The 24,460-nt window shown below is 42.4% G+C and overlaps 1 protein-coding gene across 1 annotated transcript; it reads left to right on the plus strand.

The window, feature by feature from the left end:
* The first annotated feature begins 9,150 nt into the window (after positions 1–9,150).
* Positions 9,151–18,986, plus strand: LOC128720705 (sodium-dependent serotonin transporter). The gene is made up of 7 exons (XM_053814397.1): positions 9,151–9,691; positions 15,070–15,544; positions 15,783–16,056; positions 16,126–16,599; positions 18,367–18,567; positions 18,640–18,807; positions 18,906–18,986. The coding sequence occupies exons 1-7, from the start codon at positions 9,151–9,153 to the stop codon at positions 18,984–18,986; spliced, it is 2,214 nt and encodes a 737-aa protein (XP_053670372.1).
* Positions 18,987–24,460: the final 5,474 nt, after the last annotated feature.

Consider the following 24,460-nt stretch of genomic DNA (forward strand, 5'->3'; position numbering starts at 1 on the left):
CGTTCTGGCGTGCAGGTTGTGGCTACCGATCGTCTTACCGTGAACGAGGGCCGTCTAGTGTCTATGATTAGTGATTAAGCCCGTGGTGAGCAGTATGTGGTGGTTGGACAATATTAGTGACACGATATCGTACGCCTTGCGAAATTTAACGGATTGTTTTCGCTTATATCCGCTTATCATGAAAGGAGCGTCGAAGAAATGTTACTGAAAGACACGACAAATGAGTTGCTGAAGATTTTTTTTACGAATGAGATAGATACTTCTATTGCACTCGTTACACGTTTATGAAACCTGTTGATCATAATTTCAATAATGCATTCACTGTTGGATTGCTACTTCACATTAGATGCTTACATTTTTTGAGAAATTGAAATGTACTTTAACCCAAGAACACTTTTAGCTACCTCTCGCGGGGTTAGTTGTAGTGGAATTGTCGAACTAGAGCAATAGGAGTTTTCGTGATCATGTCATCTTGGAGATTTTGTTTTACCAATCGAAATAGATTTGTTAAAACATAATTCCCTCAATTATTTCATAGCGACACTTTGCTTGCTGTTTACTAAATATAGTTTTACGACGTCTAACACAGTTCCATCTTTTATAACTGGTGGAGTGTCGCGAGATAAAGAAAAACGTGTTATCTCTGGAGTGCGGAACCTGGCAGGATTGCTTTCTCCCATTATGGGAACCAAATTTAGAATTCCTCCGTGAGCACGTTTGCCTGCATTAAGTGTGTCCGCCAAACGATTGGCAAACAGTAAATCCTCAGGCATACGGCTCCACACGGCCGGTAAAGCCAGAGTTGTCCGCTAGGGTGAACGCGGCATCGATTTTCGTTTGTTCCGGTTACGGTTCGCTTAGATGTTGTTATTATTTTGTGTTTGCATCAACCTTTTTAAGCATTATGGACAAAGAGGTGCACAAATGAGCGGTTGCAGCGTGGTGTCGGTGAGTCGTGGGGCGACAACATTAGAAGGATGCGGCCAGTGACGATGGGTTTGGCGTTTTTGGCCCGTCGGCGTTGGGTGGCGTAAGAGTTGGTACAAATAGAGTGATTAAGTGGCGATTAATTTGTTGACGCAAGTTGCAAATACCGCCGCCATCGTAGTCCCAAAAGGCCGCCTCAACGAACTGCTGAACCACACAAGTTCCGGAAAAAGTCAGCCAGGGTTTGTCTCATGCAGAGAGCGATTATGCGTGGTTCTTACTTCTACCGATTGATCGCGGCCAGGCTTTAGTAATTCTTCGGATTGCCACGCACATAAGCGTTTCTTTGACGATCTTTAGAATGACGGAATTTGGAAGCATCTTGAGAACAGCAACAGCGATTCCTCAGCTTCAACTGGAGGGTAAGTGTATTTGCTTATAATCAAAATTAGAACTCTCTTCACTAGTAGACACATAGAACGTTCGTTTGCATGTCTCACCATTTGCATCAATTGACAAACATTAACATTTGTTTAGCCATCTCATCAGTAAGAACCTGCAAAGTAATATCGCAGCAGTACTAAAAGATACATTATATCGTTGGAAGGGGTTTGGAAAACACTTGATTAATACTATTTACTTCGCAATTATTGTCACTTAAAAAGGATTAATTTTGGCTTAATTAGTTTGCCGACGAACGATGTTCTGTTTGGAATTGCTATTCTTAATTAATGCATTGCTGGGCTGTTAGCGTCATCTCTTTTCTAAGTTTGGTTCGTCAATCGTTCGTAAATTGGTCACGTTATTTGGGGAACCAAATGAGGAGTAAAATTCATGTAGCAAAAGGTTGTTCTTTTTAATTTTTTATTAGTTTTATACTAAAAAGGCTCAGTCTTATCCGATCATTTCATCTGAAATTTTGGATAATAAATTCGATGCGCTACATTTAACAAAAACCTTTTTATAAGCTAAGTCATTCAATCGATCAACATCATATAGAAATATATCGATCGATCATATAGATCTATAATACATCGATCATATAGAAATATATATTAAATCGGCCTGTTCCAAATATAATACTACCGCAACATGCCTCTGATGCTTATTGTTGGCACATGTTGGGTGTGATTTAGTCGAATATCAAATGTCGATGGAAGTGTAAAGTGAAAGCAAATGGAGAAAATGTATATTACCAGTAAAAGAAAAAAAATAGCAAATTTTTAATACATCCGGTGTTGCAGGAGCAGTACTGTTCAATGAATACAAGGTCGATCCCTACACGCAATTTGATCATATCGTTGTAGTACTTGAAAATTGTATTCGGTTGTTAATCACCTTCAAACTTCTATTCCGGCCTAGATTCGATTGGCAACCAACTCCTTCCGCTAGCAAAAGCAGCAAGGGAAACCTTCCGGATAAAACCGCTACTACGTTTAGCCGGCAGAAGGCTGTGGTTTATCTTTCTGGCCCCATGAGAGCAGGGAAAAGTGTTCCTAGACCTCTCGGTAGATTTACTTCCAATCAAGCAAACTTACCTGCTTCTTCGTGTTCGTTCAAAACCGGAAAGAAAATTTGTGCACTCACATAGACCACACAATTGCAACAGGCTTATCAAGGACCAATTCCAAGGTTAGGTCTATCTGTCTTACCCTACGAGTTGTCTGCCGATCCCGGATGTTTCGCAACACAACGAATCGACGCCTCACTGATGCTCGATTTTCTCTCAATGGTATAGTGTATCGATTAGGAGTAATTCATTTTCCAACCATTGCCTTTGCCGTAACCCAATTAGGCAGGCCACCTCAAAGCGGCTGGTCTCTTCGCACCTGCAATTGACTGAAATTACCGACGCTAAAGCGACTCTGAACGTTTTTACTATTGCTGCAAGTCCAGTTGGAGTACAATAAGTTGTCTCCATTTATACGCTGGAAGGATATGCTTTCCCGTGGAAAGAGAAACTGATGTTCCTGTAGCAAAGGAAAGCTGGGACGGAGACTGGCTTGGACAGGCGCCCATAAACCATTACTAGTTCCGGTTCGACAAACGTAACGCAATGGCAACGCTAGAGAACGATTCCTATTCTGAAGCAACAATACGGACTCGGTGGATTCTTTCGTTTTCAAAACGGATGTTGAAGCACTTCTAGAGCAGCTTAATGATGGTGGTAATGCCCCGAAGTAATTTATATATTTCGAGCCCGTTGCTATAATGGGTTCATGTAATGTGGAGTATTTAAAACTCCCGACACCCATGAAGAATGCTTGAATTGATTTATAGTGCTGATCATTTATTTCAATTTAAAGTTGTTTAAATGACCCTCGCTGTATATTACTTCTATCTGATTGTGCAGCTTATGAGCTCGTTGGTTTCATTTTCATCGTTCAGGAGCAAACAAGAGATCAAGTGAAGAGTTTTATTTCAAAAGGATGTAATAAGCCTGCTTCTAAGTTACGGTTTAATTTGAAATTTCAATTTCCCAGCTCCTGTTCCTATTGCTACAGAGAGAACCATGCACCAGGGCGCGAACGAGTTATGCTCCGGACGTACGATAGCTGTTAGGAGATTGTCTGTGGAATGGATGGAATAGAGATATTGAACAATTTATTCGACAAACGTTAGAAAGTAATTGCCTCTGAAAGGGCTATATTACAGATTTGAAATAAATTGAAATCAAATAATGGCATTGAATTATTTTAAATCATACATTAATTAAAAAAGTGGGAGAATATTATTATTACACATCATTGCATTGATTAGCATTGATTCCACTAGCAATTCTTTCACTATTATTAGATTAAATTCTTTTTTTCTAAACCACCAACAACAGATTGATTTCACCAGAAATATGCAACATTACATGGAAACATCATTGAAGATAGAGGAAGTTAATACATTTAATTATAACGGCTCTAGTCGCGTAATTGATAACGTTTGCCTGGTCGGATTTGGTTGAAACCGGCTTTTAACCAAATTGAACCTATGTTTGCTTTTCGTACATTTGTTTTCCCATTATGGTTTAGAAGATTTTTCGTTTGACCCCAAATATTTGATAGATTTGTTTAGACATTGTGCCTAACGTAGTAGAACAAAAGGTGCCGAAAAGAAAGGCGCGGGTTGAAAAAGCAATTCTCAATTTCGCTCAACTTTGAACGAATAACGCGCCATTGGGTAAAGGTTTTTGACCTGGTGCAATGAACAGTTACGTTTCCTTTTAAATAGAGTGGACACATTTGTATAAAAATAGGGAAAATGTAATGCGAAGTCAACAAATAAAGCCTTGCAAGAGAAACACGAAACATACTTAATCAAACGGATAATATTATAAAAGAGGAAAGCAGCACAGTTTCTCCAAAGCTCATCATGGCAAAACAAAACACAGACATCTTCGTCATCGTTTGTAGATGGAGCAGAAAATCGGATTAGGTAGTCAAAGCCTGCTCTGGTTAAAAAAGCTGATGCGTTTTGGGGGTTGACGGCTCGAGTGAATGGTATAAGTGAGCTAAAAAAAAGGCGTATGAAATATAAGTGGTTAAGGGTTGAAGTATTAAAATAATGATTTTTCTCCCCTTTTTCAAACGATAAAAGGCTGTCTGTGGTTGATCAAACGAATTGTTGTCAAAAAGAATATATGGAAAGCCCTCAAAAAATATATACTTTTATCTGTAGAGTATATTATAGGAATGAATAAAAAAAATCGATTTTTTATTCTTTCCTGCAGCACACCTATTGACGTTTATGTTGTTAAACAGACTTAAGTGACGGTTAACGAGCAATGATGAATTTAATCTATTTTCACAAGAGAAATGTTTGTCCATCGTAAGCATACCTAAGCTCGATGGTAATTAACATTTTCGGAGCACGTTTCGTATTTAGAAGTGGGTAAAAAAAGAACCTAATAAAAGATTCTTGTTTTAAAAACCCATTGAATGCATAGATGACGATGTGCTGAAACGAAACGAACAAATTGTTATATACATATATATGTATATATATATATATATATATATATATATATATATATATATATATATATATATATATATATATATATATATATATATATATATATATATATATATATTCAGGAAAAGGACTGAGAATCCGCGTAGTTGTAAACTCGAACTCAATTTAATTAACTTCTAAAGAGCGAATGTGAGCCTCGCGAATTGGCTTCATTCCTACGTTCAGCAGGCTTAGGTAGAACCACTTCATCCCTTTCTGTTAGTACTCTACAAGGTATATTGTCCAGGCACGGTACGGCACCAGTTGTTTAGTAAACAAAAAAGAACCGATAATCAAAGCCACACCAAAAGGGAAGCATACGGGTTTAATCGGTCGACCGAATTCGTCGAGAGTGCGAATCGAAGTTAATTACTCGTTTTGAGGTTTACATTTGATTGTTTAGATCTGCTGGCCGGTGGCCATCATGCCTTTCTAGGTGTAGTGATATGAATCACCGTCAGATTGTGACTGAACACGCATACTGGAAACTGATATGATACGATGTAAAGATAATTGAGTCGAAGGTTTAGTAAATTTAAGCTAGTGATAATAAAGCGCTTAAGATTGCTGGAAAGAGAGAAATTGGGTGTTATTTCACTAAGCACAAACGACAAAAAACCTCAAGCGATATCTGATGGCCACGCAACCTGAGGTATTAGTTAATTATAATATACTTATAAGTTCTTTATTTTTGCTTTTTTGCAGTAAAAACAGATCTTAAAGTTCGAAGAGTATGTATGGTTATGTATAATATATCTAAGATTTCTTCTAAAGATTATCAAATTCCCTATTTTGAAAAACCTCTCATCTACTAAGTCTCACATTTCATGCTGCAATAGCTGAGAACTTTTAGAGAATGATTCAACGAATACTCTAGCAAAAAGCAACCCACGATTTCAATCTGCACTTGCATTGAAACTCGTGATGTGAGTCACTCATATCTTTCCCAGTTATACAGCTATATTTGAACATGGACGTATCCAGCATCGCTATCGTCATTCATGGGATCAAAGTTGAAAAATTAAGTCGGAAGTTATGCAAATGAACGAGATGACCAAAGCACATGCCATCTCTTGAAGCTATCTACATAGACTGATGTACAACTCAGGTGTGAAAGACACTGTTTGTTCCATACTCATACACTGTGATAAGTATTTATCGTTGATGATTCAAACGAAAGTAATCGCTTCAACCGTACGCATGGTACATTAGTCATCATCAGTCGCCAATATTGCACCTGTTGCGGAAGAGCGTTTTTTTTGTTCCTGAGAATGTTTCTATAGCTTTATGCATAATCATTTTGTATGTGAACCGTCATGACTAACGCATTATCAATACGCGTTATGTTTTTTGGCTGACTATATTCGTTTACATTCCAAGTGTTGATTTTGTTATCTCATTAAGTCATTTGTCAGTAAAGTAATTTGAGTCAGCCTATGAATATTTAGGTATGAAAGAAATCTGTATATACTCAAAGCAAATAAATTCATTGGCTATCATTAGTTTAAAGCAGAAAGCAGCAGCTTCCATCGAATCGGGTATTAATAGATTAGGTTAGTTGAATGTCACAGGAAATAATCATTCAAAAGGAAATGGAATTCTGCACAGCAGAGATTCAACATTGTCTATGATCATACCGATATGATTTAACTTCCGCTAAATAGTTGCAAAATATAATTATTTGCTATCACAAAATCTGGTCCTTGTTTGGGGAAACATATGTATTGTCGTTAGGATTTTATTGAAAAAATTGTTAGAAATATTGTGGCATTTTCAAAACCATTCCAAACGGTTAGCTTAAAGCTACTTCGGCTTCGGTAGAATAGAAAATAGGAAGGGCTTCACACTTAACAACTTCCAAAACGATTGTGAAATATCATATTGGTAGAGAAAAAACATTGAAGGGTCGCTGAAAAGTAAAGCATAAAAAAATACAAGAAAAGGGTTCTGAAATATCAAAGCAGGAATCCATCTTATTTTGTTTACAGACTAGGTAATAACTAAACCCATGCTAGATAAACGTGATAAACTGAAGATACGAAGCTGGAGGAATAATTATTTTCCTTTACACTTGCAAATGGTAAACAGTAGTACGGTAAACGATATTTTTGACTCTTTCACCTTAATATTTACTGCCGTTTTGCATATACCATTCGATTCTGTTGGATGACAGAGATTTTTTCTGTGGAATTATTTGACTTTTTTTCATACATCTCTCCTCATATTGCACCATCCTTCTCGTGTTTTTCTGTACCTCCAGTAGAATAAAGCGGATTTTTCTGCGTGTGGTAGAGTTTTCTTTTGGCCGAACTTTGGCTTTGAAGCTTCCGGTGTCCATATTTGTGTTTGTGCGTTACGCAAACTGAGTTTGTTTTCGTCCTACCGTATCGGTCCGAGAGTTTTTCACCTGTGGAAAAGCGAGGGCTGTTTTTCAACGTTTTGTTGATTATGGTTGATTTGGTTCGGTGCTTGCTCACAGCCGCTTGTGCCGGTGATAATGATCTCGGTGGTTCGCAGGGTTGAAAACGAGCCGAATGAAACCAATTGGTTGAAAAGCCTATAATGGGTCGTGCTATTTGACTTGTATGGGAGGTGGTTGGGGAAATTATTACCACGAATCACTTAATGCTTCCATTACACAGAACGATTCTTATCGATGCGAACTTTTGCGGAAGGCTCGATTTTTGTTGATTTTCATTTCGTGTCGAGGAGAATGAGTTTTATGGTTTTTTATTCAGGTGGGAAATGATGTTGACCAGAAGTCTCCATGAAGAAAATACCAGGCGTTTCCATCAAGAAAACACCATGCCCCTCCATGAAGAAAATACTAGGCGCCTCCATCAAGAAAACACCAGGCGCCTCCATGGAGAAAGTACTAGGCGCCTCCATGAGGGAATGAATGGTTAGAGTTTTTTTTATGTCCAACAATGGTCACGTTTAAAATTGAAACAAAATTCAAAAAATAATTACGAAATGAAACCAATCAATTGAGTGAGAGAGGAAGGAGAGAGAGAAAGAAAAAGAAAGAGGGAGAGAATGAAAAAAAGGTAAATGTAGAGAAATATGAACAAACAACTGAATGTGAGTTTAGACGAAAATTTGATCAAAGGTTGATAATTATTTTAATGAGTTGCTAAATAAAAGAATATCGGATTTTAAACTGAATTACCGTCTGGTCTTTGGCAGCATTTTGTTAATAATGTCTACCACTCAAAATATAGTCAAATGAATAAGCTATATGCTGAAGATACAGTTGTTTTAAAACGTTGGTGGATTTTCCGACCAAATTTAGTTTTATTTTAATAAAAATAGCTCACAGTACTTCAGAACAGCTGCACAGAACGATTTGATAATGGTAAGATGTTACAAAGCTATTATCCACTTGAGTGGGCTGTTTCAGTGTGATTTTACTTTGCACCCTCCGTGCTCATTATTACCTCCACCACATCATCCGCAGCTGCTCAAAAGCCCGCAGTTGAGGACTTTTTGTAACCGGAAATGTTTCGTTTTGCATTCTGAGATGCCAGTTTTGTATCAGATAGGCTTTAAATGACCTCAGTCAGCACCCAAGTCAGGTGCACAAGTCCAGGCGGTTGCGGTTGATAAAAGTAGGCTTTGAAATTCGTAAACTCAGCGGTCAGGACGTAAACCATCTCATAACAATCGTAAGAATTGCCTGCATACTTTCAACCCCACTCCGCGGAAAATTTGCGGTTGTATTTTTGCAGATTGTTTTACCCTTACGTTTTGCGGCTGCAAGGTTTTTTTCAATTTCCATCTTTCTTTTCGTTCTGGTTTCAGCAAGCGTCGCAGCATAATGTCCAGCGGTGTAGCTTATAATTAGCGGTGGAAGCTTCCTCTGATAGGCTTTCCCATTACTTTTGTTCTTCGTGAGCATAAAAAATATATAAAAATTATAAAACGACCTACTCGAAAGCCCAACCAGAAACCGGCCTTGTCAGAGTAAAGATGGCAGGTCGGCGGTTTGTCCGTTCGAAGGTGGCAGCGACTTTGGTTCTATTGGCGGCCGTGTTCTAGCATCCTCTCGAAGAGGTTTCAACAGGATTTGCGTTCCATAGAGGTAGTCCGTGAAATTAACGACCATCGTTGGGAAACAATTTGGTTTGACAAGGCAACAATTGCATCCTCAATCGCTACGGTACTTTACAGAATATATAGAGAAAAGTAGAACGGAGGCTCGTTTCGTCGAACATTACCATGGGTATCGAACCGGGTGTAACGAATTCGTCCGGTTCTGGCAGCTCTGGCACTAAAGCGGTGAAAAAACGTGACTCTTGGCATGCTACGCCCGGTCCAAACGGCACGTCTGGAGACGCAGGTCGCGATGAACCTCCCGACCCGGATACGGCAACGCTAGCGGCGAGCTCGAAGGAATCGGCGTCTAACGGCAGCTCGGCCGCCACCAAAGCAAACTCCGGCACCATGGAAACGGCTCAGATCCTACAAAGTGGCAAAGAGCGCAACCTGGTCGTGGCGCTGACCGGCGAGCGAAGACGTGAAACGTGGAGCCAAAAGGCAGAATTTCTGCTGGCCGTAATCGGGTTTGCCGTGGACTTAGGCAATGTCTGGCGCTTTCCATACATCTGCTACCAGAATGGTGGTGGTGCGTTTCTGATTCCGTACTGCATTATGTTGTTGTTCGGAGGACTGCCACTGTTCTATATGGAGCTCGCCCTAGGCCAATTTCATCGGTGTGGATGCCTCTCGATATGGAAGCGCATCTGTCCGGCTCTCAAAGGTAAGTTTGATTCGATTTCGTGCATATTGAACTTTTTTTATAGTGAATTGCTGTGGTCTGTAAATGATTCGTTTTCGAATAAACTTATTCGTCATCCAGCATAAGCAAAGCAAACAGCTTCATATGAAAAATATTTTAATGATCAGACCGACAAACTAGATTTGTTTCGAAATTTTAGGGATTTTACTTCGGGTCACACCTTGCTTTTGATCAAAATGGTTGCATTGTCCGTCAAGCAGACATTATGACCGAACGGCACACCTCGAACTTCGCGAAAACGTACGTGACATTTCCATGTTCTGCAGGATCGATTGCTTGACGGGATCTATGGGTGTTTTTTCTACCTTCCGAATGTAAAGCAGGTGAAAAGGGAAACAGGAAGAACGCCATCGGATATGATGCGAGCAATCAAGCATCGTAGACAAATCGGGAAGCTGGGTTGATTTGTAGCGGGAAACGGGAAACGTTCCCGTTCCGACTCACGGGGTTGCGTCGAACATTAGCAAACGCATGCCGCTAGACACAAATGCACGTGCCTACGATATAATGGTTACAATTGCTCTTCCTTTGAGCGAGAAATCGAGCTACAGGGATGGGGTAAAATCATGAAATTTTCGCTTCATACCGAGCTATGTGAGATGTACGGTATCGAGAAGTAAATGGAAAGTGGGTCTCTATCCATTGGAAAAAAGCGAGCGATTCACTCATCATTTAGATGATTTCCCTCGCTCTGCCCGATCAGGAAACGCTGTGGGGATCTTTATTCCCCGGGCTCTGCTTTTATCCTTCGTTTTGACTATTCCCATCGTCGCTTGCAGAGTTTCGTTGCAGAGGCACGTTACTGCCTTCCTTGGCAAGATGCTGGGGGATTTTTATTTTTCCATTTCGATCACCGTCCGTGCCACAGTAAATCAACAAATCAATCGTTCCAGCATTATCGAGGTGGCGGACTTTTTTTTATGTTCCTGTCGCCAGAACCCCATTCACACCGAGTTGAGCCTTCTTAGGAAATGCAAATATGAGTAGCGTGCCTGTGTAGTTCGTGGAGACTAACGCGCCTGTGAATGAAGCCGGTGTTTTGGGGCGTATGATCCATCGCAATGTGGGAAAGTTTTCTGATGATGATACCGGATCATGTGAGCTTTTCGCAGCTTCGATGGGACTGAACACAACCTCTTGATCCCATAGAAAACGAGCACTGTAAGCTAAAACGAGGGTGGAGCATTTGATCTGAGAAAGAAGTTTCATTTAAGCTTTGGAGTTATCTACAGTTATGGAGATACCTGTCCAATATGAGCGTATGAGGCCAAAGGAAAATAGGTATGATACAAAATTGCACCACTAACGAAACCCTCTCGAAGAATTTGCGTTCAAAGCGAAGTTTGCTTACCTAGAAAGTTCCTGGTGAGCATCTTTTTCCGTTAAAACCATTGTCCTCGTTAGTATGGGACATTACATAGGATAAAAATGCGATCCAATGGTGAAGAGTTTCCTACTCCACGCATTCGATGCCAGTGCACTCATACATTTTTTGCTTAATCTGACGATTGGAAATGCACCGTTTCCACACTGCCTGTGTGTGTGGTAAGTCTGTCCGATTACAGGATTTGAGCGAGAACGCTGCCGACGATAAGGACGATGGGAACCAAGAAACGAAAAACCATGTACGCCACCTGGCTCGAGAAGGAAATGCTGCACTGATGCTTACTAGCAATAGCAACAACACGAATGAGGCAATAAAACACGTCCATAAACATTCACAAGATGTAATTTTAAAAAAGGAACGCGCAAAGCCGGAGAACGATAGCACACGAACGGAAGATTGGCATCGTGCAACAACTTGACAAGTGCTAACGATTATTGGTTGAAGTTTTTCCTTTTTCCGCACCAGTTTGGTCTGTGATTCGCGAGAAAAGCTGTCGTGCCAGTGATTGTTTTGTATTTTTTCGTCTTTCTGCTACGATATCTCGCTCGTTGTGTTTCATCGGCTACCCGTTGGAGGGAAAACGGATACCACGCTGGGCGATATGGATTGCGAGGTTAGAAAACCGCTTCATGATACTGCGGTACTACGGATTACGTTTTATTTTAAGAGGCCAGTCTGTACAATTCGAGTACTTCTCAGGTGGTTGAGATTAGTATGTCCAATGGGAAGTATCGAGCGAACATATAAAACGCGTGACGTGCTTAAATTAGGTCATAAAGACGACAGGTATTGTTCATACAAGGGCATGGTGAAAGTAGTAGTTCAAGGTGGATCAAATGGCATTGACAACTGGCTCAGCACAACTTTCGTGACTACTGCCATCATCCCAGAATCTGCAAAGCTGTGTATTGAGATGAAAATCTTTCGTTCCTTCGACAACTGTGGCCTTTTGCAAACTACGCCATCGCTAGGGTGTGGGATTGGGTGTTAGGTCGGCTTTAAAAATGGATAATAATTTGAAATTGTTTTTGAATAGACAATTTAGCATCCATTTATCTCGAGTCTCTGGTCTCAGGAAGCCGGCGTCAGTCTTGTCATCATGCCGTACGCCTGCAGCACTCTGCCGTCTTAGAACGAGCTCATCCCTTCCGTTACGCCGCACGGTGGACAACTCCCCTTGCGGAAGGTATTGATTGCAAGGATTGAGTTGAGTTGGCAGGAATTAGATTAAATTTTCCCACTCTTTCATGCGTTTCGTCTCGGATCTGAATGAGAACCGGATATGTGAAATTTAGACATCCTCCGGCGCTCGTTCCAGCGTTTGGGATGTTCTGAAGATCGCCAGCCTATACACGTAACAAGCGCTTCCACGCGAGTGAGCCATCTCCCTGACACGATGGGGCTTAAAAAGTTATCCGTCACGCCACTCTGCGCCAGGGCTTGGGTAGCGAAGGAAAAATTAATTCCAAACATCTTTAAGATAGCCGGTGACGGTAACATAAGTAAGGACAGAAAAGAAAATGCCAGATCAACGGTGTCAATCCAAAGATCGGCTTTGAGAGAGGAAGGTACTGAGACAACAAGTATCATTTGTTTCCTTTGAAACGGTTTCCGGAAGGATACGCTTCTTCTCCGAGGCCCCTATTTCGTAAGGGAAAAAATCATCATCGAAGCCGGGCAACGTTGCGATAACGTCACCAACAATGCCTAATTCATCGGTTTCGAAAGCAGTTAAGGCGTGCTTTCCTCATCCGGACGAACTATGGAGACGATGATGGTTGAGGTTTTGCTTTAGTAAAGTTCTCAAGCGAAATCAGACTTCCATAAATTATGAACCCACCAAACGGCAAGCATACCGGTGGAAGAGCGACGAGATTTTGAAGTACGCGTTTGAGCTCATGCGGGTTGCGAGTGTGCAAATTAATTTCCAACATGCTTCAACGTGCTTTTCCGGCCACGACATCCGACCGGACAAACGAACGGGGGTTTTGTCGATAATTCCCTTCGAGTGGGCGCGCATTCGTGGGTTTTGAGGCATCAGCGACAGCGCGTTTTTTGTCGAGATTTTCCTTCGTCATTCGGCTTCCGGAAGGGGATGGGATGTCCTTTTCTTTTGCTGGTTGTTACGAGCAATTAATTTGCCCATCAGGCTCCCGGTTACTTTCAGCTTTTGACCTAGAAAGTTCATGCATAAAACCCCGAGTCCTGCTCGACTCTGATTAATTGTTATGGACTGGCATTTATCGAGCAGTGCCGAGCGAGTCATCGTTATGGTTCAGGCTATTTGGATAGGTGCCGTTCATTGGTCTCTCGAGTGGTAAATCGATCGAAAAAAGAGAAGTCAGAACATTTTGCGATTAGCATAAAATACATAAACAATAACAGACGCTTTTCATTTCGCTCCATTAGCAGCGAGTCGTTCAGGAAGCCATGTGGAGATTGTCCGTAGGGCACATTGACGCCTTCAAAACTCCAACACAAAGTTGGACGATGACTTGTGCACAATGCTGAGAACTCGTGCCTCTCGAACTACCGATTCATGATCGAGCTGAAGGCTCGCCTCACAAAACCGATGGCAAAGCTATGCTCAGGTCCATGACCGGGAAATCTTTGCTACCGTTTTTGCTGTAGCTAGTCAAGCATTGGTGAGAAAAATGGTGAATGTCGAAGCAGCAACAAGTGCGAGCCCTAGGATGGTGGTAAAGCTGGGATAGAAATCTCTATTCGATTGCTAGAATGGAAAGCAAATCCCACTTGGGTTTGAAGCAGACTTCCTCTTGCGGCAAAGCCACTGGTTCGGAAGGGTTGTGATGTTTGAAATACAAAAAAGAAAAGGTTACAGCCAGGTTTACTTTGCTCCAGGAAAGACGGCATCCTCGAAAAGTCGTAAGTGTTTACCATTGGCTGAGAACACTGCAAGAACTAGAACATGCACGACCGCAAACTAATGGCCGCGCAAAAGGGATATGGAACGGACGAGAAAGAGGTTACGCGTGCGATGCTGAGAGAATTAAATCCATTGTGCAAACTCGTGAAGGCGGTGGCCAAACCCCGGACAAGCCTCCGGTTTGTGGGTACGAAACCAACAGGGAATTTACGGATTGAATTCAGTAAATTCGCAGCTGTCGTTTGGTGAATGGAATAGTTTCAGGATGTGGTCACGGATGGTTGGCGGTAGATAATGTTTGTAAAAAATAGAAATGGTGCACATGTGTAGTTTTACATACTAAGCTACAGAATATTTGAAAAGACTTTACTGTTTGAATGTAGACAAATCTATTATCATATATTCTTCAATTTCAAGCATGCTGGCATTTTGGCATGCTCGTAACAAACCCCATTTTGATAATGCTGTTACGTTTTATTATCCTGTAAACGAATGTCGGATAGATATAATTGTGCACCCGCTTAAGCAGCAGCCACAATTCGCCGGCTTACACTCAGCATTAAATTTGGGTTACCTTCACAATCGATCTGTCTTATGGGTGAATAATTCGTCCCCCGAAATGACTCCTTCGGGAGCGCATGATGGTGACTCCCATTCGATAACCGTTGCATTATTGCGAACAATCCGCCCGCGGGATAACCCATTCTGGAGCGAGACTTGTGGGTAACCGATTTTAATGGCACCGGAACACGTTTTCATCGATTTCGATTTACGAATTTTATGTGTATGGCGGGGTTTGTGCGTGCCGCGCATGAGATTGGGGAGGGCTGGGATCAGTGAAAATGACAATAAATTGATGAAGCTGGACCGCCGTAAATCACATGCACCGGTGCCAGGGTACTATCAGATTGTACGCGTGGCTAGCCAATAACTCAATCGGACGCAGTAATATATTTTAAAATCCTTCGGCCATGGCAAGAAGAGGGTGTCAAGTTTACGATTTTCCGCTCCAATGGATACCTAGCATCAGCTCTCTCACTCTCTTCTTTTCATCCCCTCGAACAGGTGTAGGTTATGCCATTTGCCTGATCGATATCTACATGGGCATGTACTACAACACCATCATCGGCTGGGCCGTATACTACCTGTTTGCCTCGTTTAGCTCCGAGCTGCCGTGGACCAAATGCGGCAACCCATGGAACACGGACGCCTGTTCACCGGTCACTGGGCGGCTCAACGAAACGCTCACCTCCACGGTTGGTCCTTCGCTGGCAACGGCTGCGACGACACTCGTTTCATCGGCGACCACGAACGCAGCCAACACCGGTGCATCACTGGTTGCGTCTGTCCTGGGCAACACTACCCTAGCCGGCACGTTCGCCAGCACAACACCCCACCATCTCTACCGGCAGGAGCAACACCTGCTTTCCAGTACGCTCCCAACGATGCTGTCGAATCTGACAACCAGCACTGTGGCGGCTGTGGCTGGGACGGCCGGTGGAGGTCCAGCGTTGTCCAGCCCGGCGAGGGAATTTTTCGAGTAAGTACTCACCGCAATGGCCAAACGGTCGGAGACGCCATAAAGTACATGTTGGACACGTTGTTCATGTTTACGGGTCGTAAAGCGAGCTCCTTCCCATAACGGGAAGCCCGGATTTGTCGGGATAAGATGACGTCTTATTGTCACCGCCCTGGCGGGATCGTTATGTTGTGGACATATATAAATATAAAAAGTTTACAGTGCCGTCTACCATTTTGATTCCCATTCTGCTTCACAGGCGGCAGGTACTCGAGCAGTACAAATCGAACGGCCTGGACTTTATGGGACCGGTGAAACCGTCGCTCGCGCTATGCGTCTTTGGCGTGTTTGTGCTGGTGTACTTTTCCCTCTGGAAGGGAGTCCGTAGCGCTGGAAAAGTGGTCTGGGTGACGGCTCTTGCTCCTTACGTGGTACTGCTCATTCTGCTGGCCCGCGGTGTCACTCTGCCTGGCGCCGCAGAAGGCATTCGGTACTATCTGACCCCGCAGTGGAACAAGCTCAACAATTCCCGGGTAAGTGTCCGACGAACAGGAACCAATCTCGAATTTTAGCCGTAATCTGGAAGGCTTCGCTATCGACAGGTATGGATTGATGCAGCCTCCCAGATCTTCTTCTCGCTCGGTCCCGGCTTCGGTACCCTGTTGGCGCTGTCCAGCTACAACAAGTTCAACAACAACTGCTACCGGGACGCTCTACTTACCAGCAGCATCAACTGTCTCACCAGCTTCCTGGCCGGTTTCGTGATATTCTCCGTGCTTGGGTACATGGCCAACGTGCAGAACAAATCGATCGAAGAGGTTGGCCTCGAGGGGCCAGGTCTGGTGTTCATCGTTTATCCCGAGGCGATCGCCATGATGAAGGGCTCGGTGTTCTGGTCCATCATCTTCTTCCTAATGCTCATCACCTTGGGGCTGGATTCGACTTTCGGTGGACTCGAGGCGATGATCACAGCACTCTGCGATGAGTACCCACGCACAATCGGACGTCGTAGGGAGCTGTTTGTGCTGATTTTGCTTGGGCTTATCTATATATGTGCCCTACCAACGATGACATACGTAAGTGACTACGATGGCTCAAATATGAACAAATTATATGAACTTGCTTACACTTTTACGATTCACTTCGATATTTTAACAACAGTAGCTTGAGTACTGGATAAAAGGTTATGACAAGAATACTTTTTTTAAAGAATAATTTAGCATAAATATTGTTACTGACTTTACCTAGCATTTAAGTCTCCTTCTGCAGTTTACTCCGTCTTTGCAATTTCTTTTGCATCAATTCGTTGTTTACGGGATTCACATTAACGATAAATTTAACGTTGATGTTTCCAGTTCTTCAATACCACAACTCGAATTTCCACCATTGTTTCTCTTCCCGTATTACGAGGCTCCGGTAGCCCATAGGTCAATATTAGTTTCCATCGAGTAGAACAAATTACTGACCTTCGAATTGGCTTTCCAGTGCAAGCAGTCTTATGAAGCACGTCGATTGACTGATTCAGAAATACCGACAAAGCGAGTACCCATTAGAAATCGGCTTTTCCGCAAACGATTTTTAGCGGAAAAATCAACATCAATCACTGCACTACGGTTGGTGGGCTCGTCATCGTCTTTGCGGTCAACATCAAAAGTCGATAGGCGCTTGGGTTAGAAATAACAAGGTGATGAACGGTCACACAATGGCAGCATGAAGAATGAAAGCTTCCAATCGATCCGAGAAGAGCAGAACCCTGGCCGGTCGGTTGAGCGTGGAAGAGCAAAAAGGAACCGACAGCATAGAAAAAAAGGACTATCCACTTGGGGTTCACTTGAGCAAGGATCTTGCACTACCAGGAAAGGTTTCGAAGGACCACGCGAAACGAAGATGCCACCAATGCCGTGGTTTAAGTTGATGAGTTGGCATTGATGGAAGTTCTACTTCTAGAAGGTTGTCGGACCGATAATGGCTTCGTGGATGGGAACAGAAAAAAGTCCATTTAATACCGTACCGCACTCGTCCTGTGCTCTATCTGCAGAGGTACTGATTCGCTCAGCTTGGGTGTTGAAAGAAGTACCATTCTATCGAGCCAGCCAGCGCACTCTGCAGAAGGTGTTGACCGGCGTTCTCACAACATTTGAATTGATAAGTAAAACTTCCACCTCAGCGCGCGCGTTTCACCCAACCATTAAGCCTGTGGTAGGCAAGTGATAAATAATGTTCCGGAGTTAATTCAATCACTTACGATACGCGCTTACATTGGCGTTTGGGGCGAAGAGAGATGGAAGTAGAAGCAACAGCCGCTAGAGTTGGTCATGTTTTTATGCATGAGCTAATGGATAGCCGTTTAAAACGCCTTGTTGAATCACATGGTATAACTAGGACAGAGAGTGGAGCTAGCGTAGATAGGAACGATTTATATCGAACACCTTCCCTGCTGTCCCTTGGTGTATATGTCGGCATAGAAATGTACTATCAGGAGGCATTAGTGCAATAACGAGAGAGAGAAAGAGGAAGAGAGAAAGAGAGCGGAAGACTTAGGGTGAAAGGATATCGTTTCCGTGTCATTGCGCCGGATATGTACCGGCCACTGTTTATTCGGTTTGGCTCGTTTAATCTGACAATCGGCCGGCGGTGTTGGAGCTTATAGCGGCACGGTGAATTAAGGACGCGATTTATTGCCTTCCGAATGCTGTGCGTTTCTGTGAGAAGGAGATCAATTCAGTACATCGCCTTTCGTATGCGTTTAATGTTACGGATTGGTGACAATTGCGATTTGCTTAATACAAAGAGGGGAAAAGGTTAATTCTGCATATTAATCGATTACGTTCTGTCGTTTACAGGGAGGTGTATATTTGGTAAACTTTCTCAACGTTTACGGACCCGGGCTGGCGATTCTGTTTGTCGTCTTCGTCGAGGCTGCCGGCGTGTTTTGGTTCTACGGCGTGGAAAACTTCTCCAGCGACATTGAGCAAATGTTGGGCAAAAAACCGTCACTCTTCTGGCGTATTTGTTGGAAGTACATTAGTCCCACGTTTTTATTCGTATGTACAAACGCACGTGTGCAAAAAAGGTATAATTTTAAATAAATCGTCTGTTTGCTCGATTGGTTTCAGTGCATATTGATATTTTCCCTGCTGGGTTACGAAGAGATGCTAGGAGAGGAATACGAATACCCGGAATGGAGCGTAGCTGCCGGTTGGGTGTTAACACTGTCATCGGTGCTTTGCATTCCGACGTATATGATATATAAATTTCTCAAAAATCCTGGTAACTGTAAAGAGGTACGTATTTTTGGCTAATTTTCAACCTTGAAAATAATGGAAAACTTCAACCTTTTGATCCATTGATATGCTTTTTGGCTACCTTCTCGGCACTGCAGCGTTTGAGACGCACTTTTAAACCGGAACCGCTGATACCGACAGCCATCCCTGGCCAGCTGTACACCGGCACCGCCGTCTGACATGATTGCGCGGAAGAAAACTGCATGCGGCGTGGCATCTTCGTCCGCCTCGATTCACCAACGAACTCCTGCTGTTCCCCAAACGTCACCATTACCGTCGCTAATCATGCTCGTCGTTGTCGTAGTAGAAGTAGCATTCACCGTTGTAGTCACGATCGTAGAAGCTGTAGAAAAAGTACTAATAGCTGCTACAGCAGCAGTAGTGGTAGACGAACCAGCAGCAGTAGCAGTAGCAACAATGTTGGTAGCAATAGATGTACTTTGGGTAGGAAGGGCGAATGTGCATGTAACGCCGTTGGTCAATATGATAGCAGATCCCAGCATGATCACCGTTGTCGTCGATATGAAGGTTGTTACGATCCTGGGACCGATGTAAGTCCCGGTTGTGGCACACTTCAGCAAGCTTCGGCCGTGTTGCTTTTAGAGGAGACGTCTCATCCTCCCACTTCCGGTTGCTATCCTTTTGGGTTGAAGCTATCCCAGGCAATTCCGTGTTATGCCACGGTGACTGCGCGCGACATGTACACATTGCGAGGAAAGCTTACTTTTCCGTTAGTCACCGAATGGTTGGTGTAGATCTTGGTTGATAAAGGGCAAGAACATGGGTAACCCGTTTTCTGAAGAAAAGATGCAATCGTCCGTAGTTTCAGCCATCTATAGACGCATTGTGCTGCTCTTCTTGACAATTTCTCAATGAGTGTTCTACAACCAATGCTTGAAGATCTGCATTTATCTATTCGTCGTGTGTTCCATGCTTGCAAGATGGAAGAGTGGTACTGCAACTATTAGAGAAAAAACTGAGCTTGCTATGTTAGATGTATCATGTCAGTATAGTCAGTATTTTACAGAACTAGAAAGGAATACGTGTTTTGTTAATCAATGTTTTGGTTAATTTGAACGCTGATTTTGGATAGAAGACGATGTGTGTGTTGGAACAATATTGGAAGGAAAAGGCTCGAAGCATAAGAGGGTGTGTTGTTGAATTGTTTGAATAGTTGAATGAAATGTAAACGATAAGGATACTATGAACTCGTATAACAGCAAAAAAGCCGAACCATGGACGGAGGCTGGTCATTGCGCACGTTGTTAGATGCTTTTATAAATTTTTACATATTCCTAGCGGTCGATGCATTTAATAGGCTAATTGAAAGGATGTATTAAAATGGATATTTATATCTCCAGATAATATAATTTATATACATAACTAGTGTTAAATATATACCATGTGAAGAGTATAACTGCTAAATGTTGCATAGTAGAACTATTTTTATGAAATCTACCCGTAGCGATAGGTATCTTAGATTGATTCATAAGAGAACAGTAGGTAAAAAACAACCCAGACGAACACAACAACCTGTACAACGCATCTCAAGATACGGTATTGAGTTTTAAAACTAGCGATGATGATCATCGACCATAGCTTATTCGTTACATGCACCCTCTTTTGACTTAGTACTTCTCAACGTTTTGTTATATTTGTGTTATCTTTATCCTCAGGAAGCAGATGGTTGTTACAGGACTAGAGAAATCGGACAGCAATACAGCCATTTGCTGTTCGAATTTTCGGATGATTTTAGACACTGGACTACCAACGCAATGTTTGCTAATTTAAGTGGAGCGCACGGGATGGCTAGGGAGAATTTTGTTATGCCCACAAAACAAATCTGTTATGCAATACTATATTTTAAAACAAGAAAATGGTAGCAACACGGACAATAAAGTTATTTGATGTTTAATTTGCTTTAATAAGTTTAACGAATGGTTGTTTCAAGATAGATGATAGAAATGTGGTAGAACATGAGAAAATGTGTTTTTATATTTCAAACTTATTAAATTAAATTAATGAATTATTTGACTACATTTGATCATTAGATGCTGATTCCACTGTGCATGAACTTTAGTATGAGTTCATTTGAGCCCATATGATTTGGTTTAAAATTGAGCGGTTTTCTCGCTCTTTCATGCGTATAAGTATGTTGCGAGTATGCAACTGTGGCGTCATCGTTTAACGGTAAAAGTTTTTTGACACAGGGTGTCAATAATTGACGTTTCTGAACCATTTTTACATAGAAATTACCCAGCAAATGAATCAGATGAACTTCGTGAACTAGTTCATTAATCAGAAGGGGAAAAAGAAAATGAATTCACGTAAATTTTCCTAGCTCACGGTTACACGGTTTTATTTCTCTAAAAAAATGCTCCAAAGATCAAAAGTCGTGGTAGGTATTTGTATAATGTATAAATTTGCAGTATTTTTTGATTCTTTTTACTTTCATCAAAACTCGTCAAGAAATTTTCCTCATATAATCATTTGAAGGAATAATCATATGAAGTGAAATAAACGTAGATTTCATACAGCAGCTTAATTCGACTCGGGTAAACTTCGCTGCAGCAAGCCTACAGAGCATGGTTCATCCAGCACCGATTGGAAGCAGCCATCGTAGAGCAGCAGTTTTGTACGCAAAGGGCTTCACAGCACGAAGTCACTTTTTGTTCAACCTTTGGATCGCGCGGACGCGTCGGGAGATTGAGAGCCGCTAGCCAAGTGTTATTGCACAAATAGGATTGTATGTGTGTTGAAAATCAGCATCCTTTTTGGATTTTTCAGCCATTCGGGTGACAATAGAAACGGTAATACTTCGCTAATGTGTTTTGTGAAAAATCAACGTGCGTAGGCTTTGCGTTGCAACCCCAAAACCGAGTGTGTGAGTGCGAGAGTGATAAATAGGATAATGAATGGTGTGTTTTGTTCCTAACAATTTCGTTTCCGTTTCCGTTTCGATGTTTTGTGTGTGAGGCGCTACCAGCAGGACTCGCTCAGATTGCACTCAGCTGCGTTCTCTAAATTTTACTCGCCGCAAGCGATTTTTAAGCCTTTGTTGACATCCCGTTGCGAAAGGCAAAGGATCCTTTGACTGAAAACCAACCCAAGATCCATCTCATTCTCGCTACCGGTTTCAGATCCTTGGCGTTTGTTTTGTGCGGATGGGTCGTAGTTGTAGTTGTGAACCGGTTGTGATTTTGTGCGTGCGTACCTTCTCCGGTAGGGCGAAGGGACCGCGAGAGCGATGAACGCGAGAGAATGAGCGAGAACAACATGCGTCAGGTGTAAACAGAAGGATGTGTGCGTGCGAGTGATTGCAGGTGAATGAGCGCGTTTCCCCCATCGCAAGGAGCAAAGCTCCGTAAGGCGAAATCTCCGCGACCGCTTGATTGGCCAGCGAGACCGAAACCTTGCTTTCCAAAATTCCTGCTAGTTATTTCATCCGTTTGGAAAGCGTTGCAGTGGGCAAGGAGCCAGCTTCTGGGCAGCCGACGGAAGTAGGCTACGAGAGAACATGGATACGCTTTGAACGTGAAATGGTACTACGTTTGGAGATGAATCAAACGACCCCAACCCGTTAGGGTCGTTTTATTTGCAAAGTTTTTCCTGCCTCGATTGATCCCTTAGCGAGTGGGATTCGCCGTCAAAGCAGGTTATGCCAAACTTGCCTACGGAATCCGTTATCCATTCCCAATTCATTGCTTTCCAACTTACACGGCGAGTAATTCTGCTACTCCCCGAAAGCTCGCGGTTTTGGAACACTATCGTGTTGTTTCGTTGCCTATATTACTGCCTTTGAAAAAAAATAAAGCCCAAAAGGAAAATCATACGTAAAAAGCTAACTGCTCCCGCTAGCGAAAAAGAAGCAATCGATAATTTTTGGAAGGTTTAAGGCTTTGCGATGTTGGGTGGTTAGCGAGGTGGCGGGTAGATTCGCACCATATTATCGACGTTGTTTGCGTATGACCTTCTTTCCACAACGTTGCCGTCACTCTTCAAACCAGCCCCAAAATCTCGTCATGGATCACGGGAGTGAAAGAGATATGCGGGCAAAATGAGCAAGAGTAGCTGTAAACTGCTCCTGAAATCACAATCCTGTTGTATGACGAATTGGCGTGTTTTGTGTAAGATGCGAAAGGTGCAAAGCGTATATCGCTTTTGCATGTATCGTATTCAACGACGATAGCATGGTTACGTTATTGGATATGCAGGAGCATGATGAGTCCTTGTTTACATTTTTCAAAGCGCTCATATGCGACACGTCGTTGTAACGAACTTTTGGCAGAAAAAACCTTGTGTCTTTGGTTGATCTGCGTGCATGTTGCGTGCGAAAATATTCGTCAGAGGAACCAAAGCCCACACATTAAACTTGACTACGAAACGAATTGCAAGAAATTCGCGCTCTTAAGTAGAAAATCAGGCAAAGGAAAAGGTCAATCTTTTATTTTGATGTTAAAGGACAACCGGCACTGCACCGAGTCGTGTTGTTTGAAGACCACATCGATCCCTTCCGGTTGTGCGGGACTTCTTTGAAAGTTTTCCCTCAACCGTTGCGATTGTTTGTAGTAAGTAAATAGACTAGCATTGAATCGTAGTCACGGTGTGTTGAAACTAAGAAAATGTTTGATGAAAATGACGTCCTGTAGCAACCAATGATGTGGTTTTGAGTTGAAGAAACAACTGAATAATGTTTATTGGAATATCATGTTCAATTTCTCTGGTTACTGGTATCGTATATGGTATGTTGATTGTTGTAAAGAGTAAAGCTTACCGATTTTTTTATATGTATCAATACATTGAAAACTTTAAATTTTGTTATGGATAAAATTTGGTTTATCGTTGCTTTAATTGTGAAAATGTATTTGACGATTCCGTAACGTATTTTATGTGTATCTGTTGGCTTTTTTCGAAAATATATAGCCCTAAAGTGTTAGAATCGTCAGTTTTCCATCATCATTCGGCTTCGATTCCGTATGGTTATGACAGTAAATGTCAGAAGGTTGCAACTGCTAGCCTCGACGATCCGTGCACAAAGTGTAAAGTGAAAGAGAAACCGGTTGTTGCCGGCTAAAATCCAACGCATGATTGCAAGCGAGAAGCTGCAGCCCAGCGCAAGAGGCGAGATAGCTTGACATAACCCTAGGAGAGGCCGCTGTTGAGTGTTGTAGGAAACGAAGATCTATGAAGAAGCGTCGCTGTAGGGTTGTTGGTGGAAAGGAAAACGAAAAGTATTGTATATATTAACCCCAACGGCATCGAGTGCAACAGGAAGCAGCGCAAAAGGATTGTGGCGTCGGTTGATTTGTGCCGAGTCCCATGTTCCGGGTACGATTGGGCGCAGTTTGCTGATCGGTAAGTTGCTTATTATCACGTATTGAATAGAAGCTTAAGAAAAGTCTGCGCTTAAAAATAAACATTATATAAGCATTAACAATGCTGCACTATTGCTACAGTTGCTACAGTCAGGTGAAGTAAGGTAATCGATAAGTGAAAGGTTCTCAGAGCTGCCAATCTGGACTGTTGCATATAGGACGTAATTTTTAGAAAGTGCGCCAGAATGTCTCGATAGCCGGAAAGTACCGTTGTGAAAGGTGATGGCGTGTTTTTTGTAAGAATTCGGGTAGTTCAAGGGGGCTTACATTTGTCGATT

The sequence above is a fragment of the Anopheles nili genome, chromosome 2 (genome assembly GCF_943737925.1).
Source record: "Anopheles nili chromosome 2, idAnoNiliSN_F5_01, whole genome shotgun sequence".
NCBI lineage: Eukaryota > Metazoa > Arthropoda > Insecta > Diptera > Culicidae > Anopheles > Anopheles nili.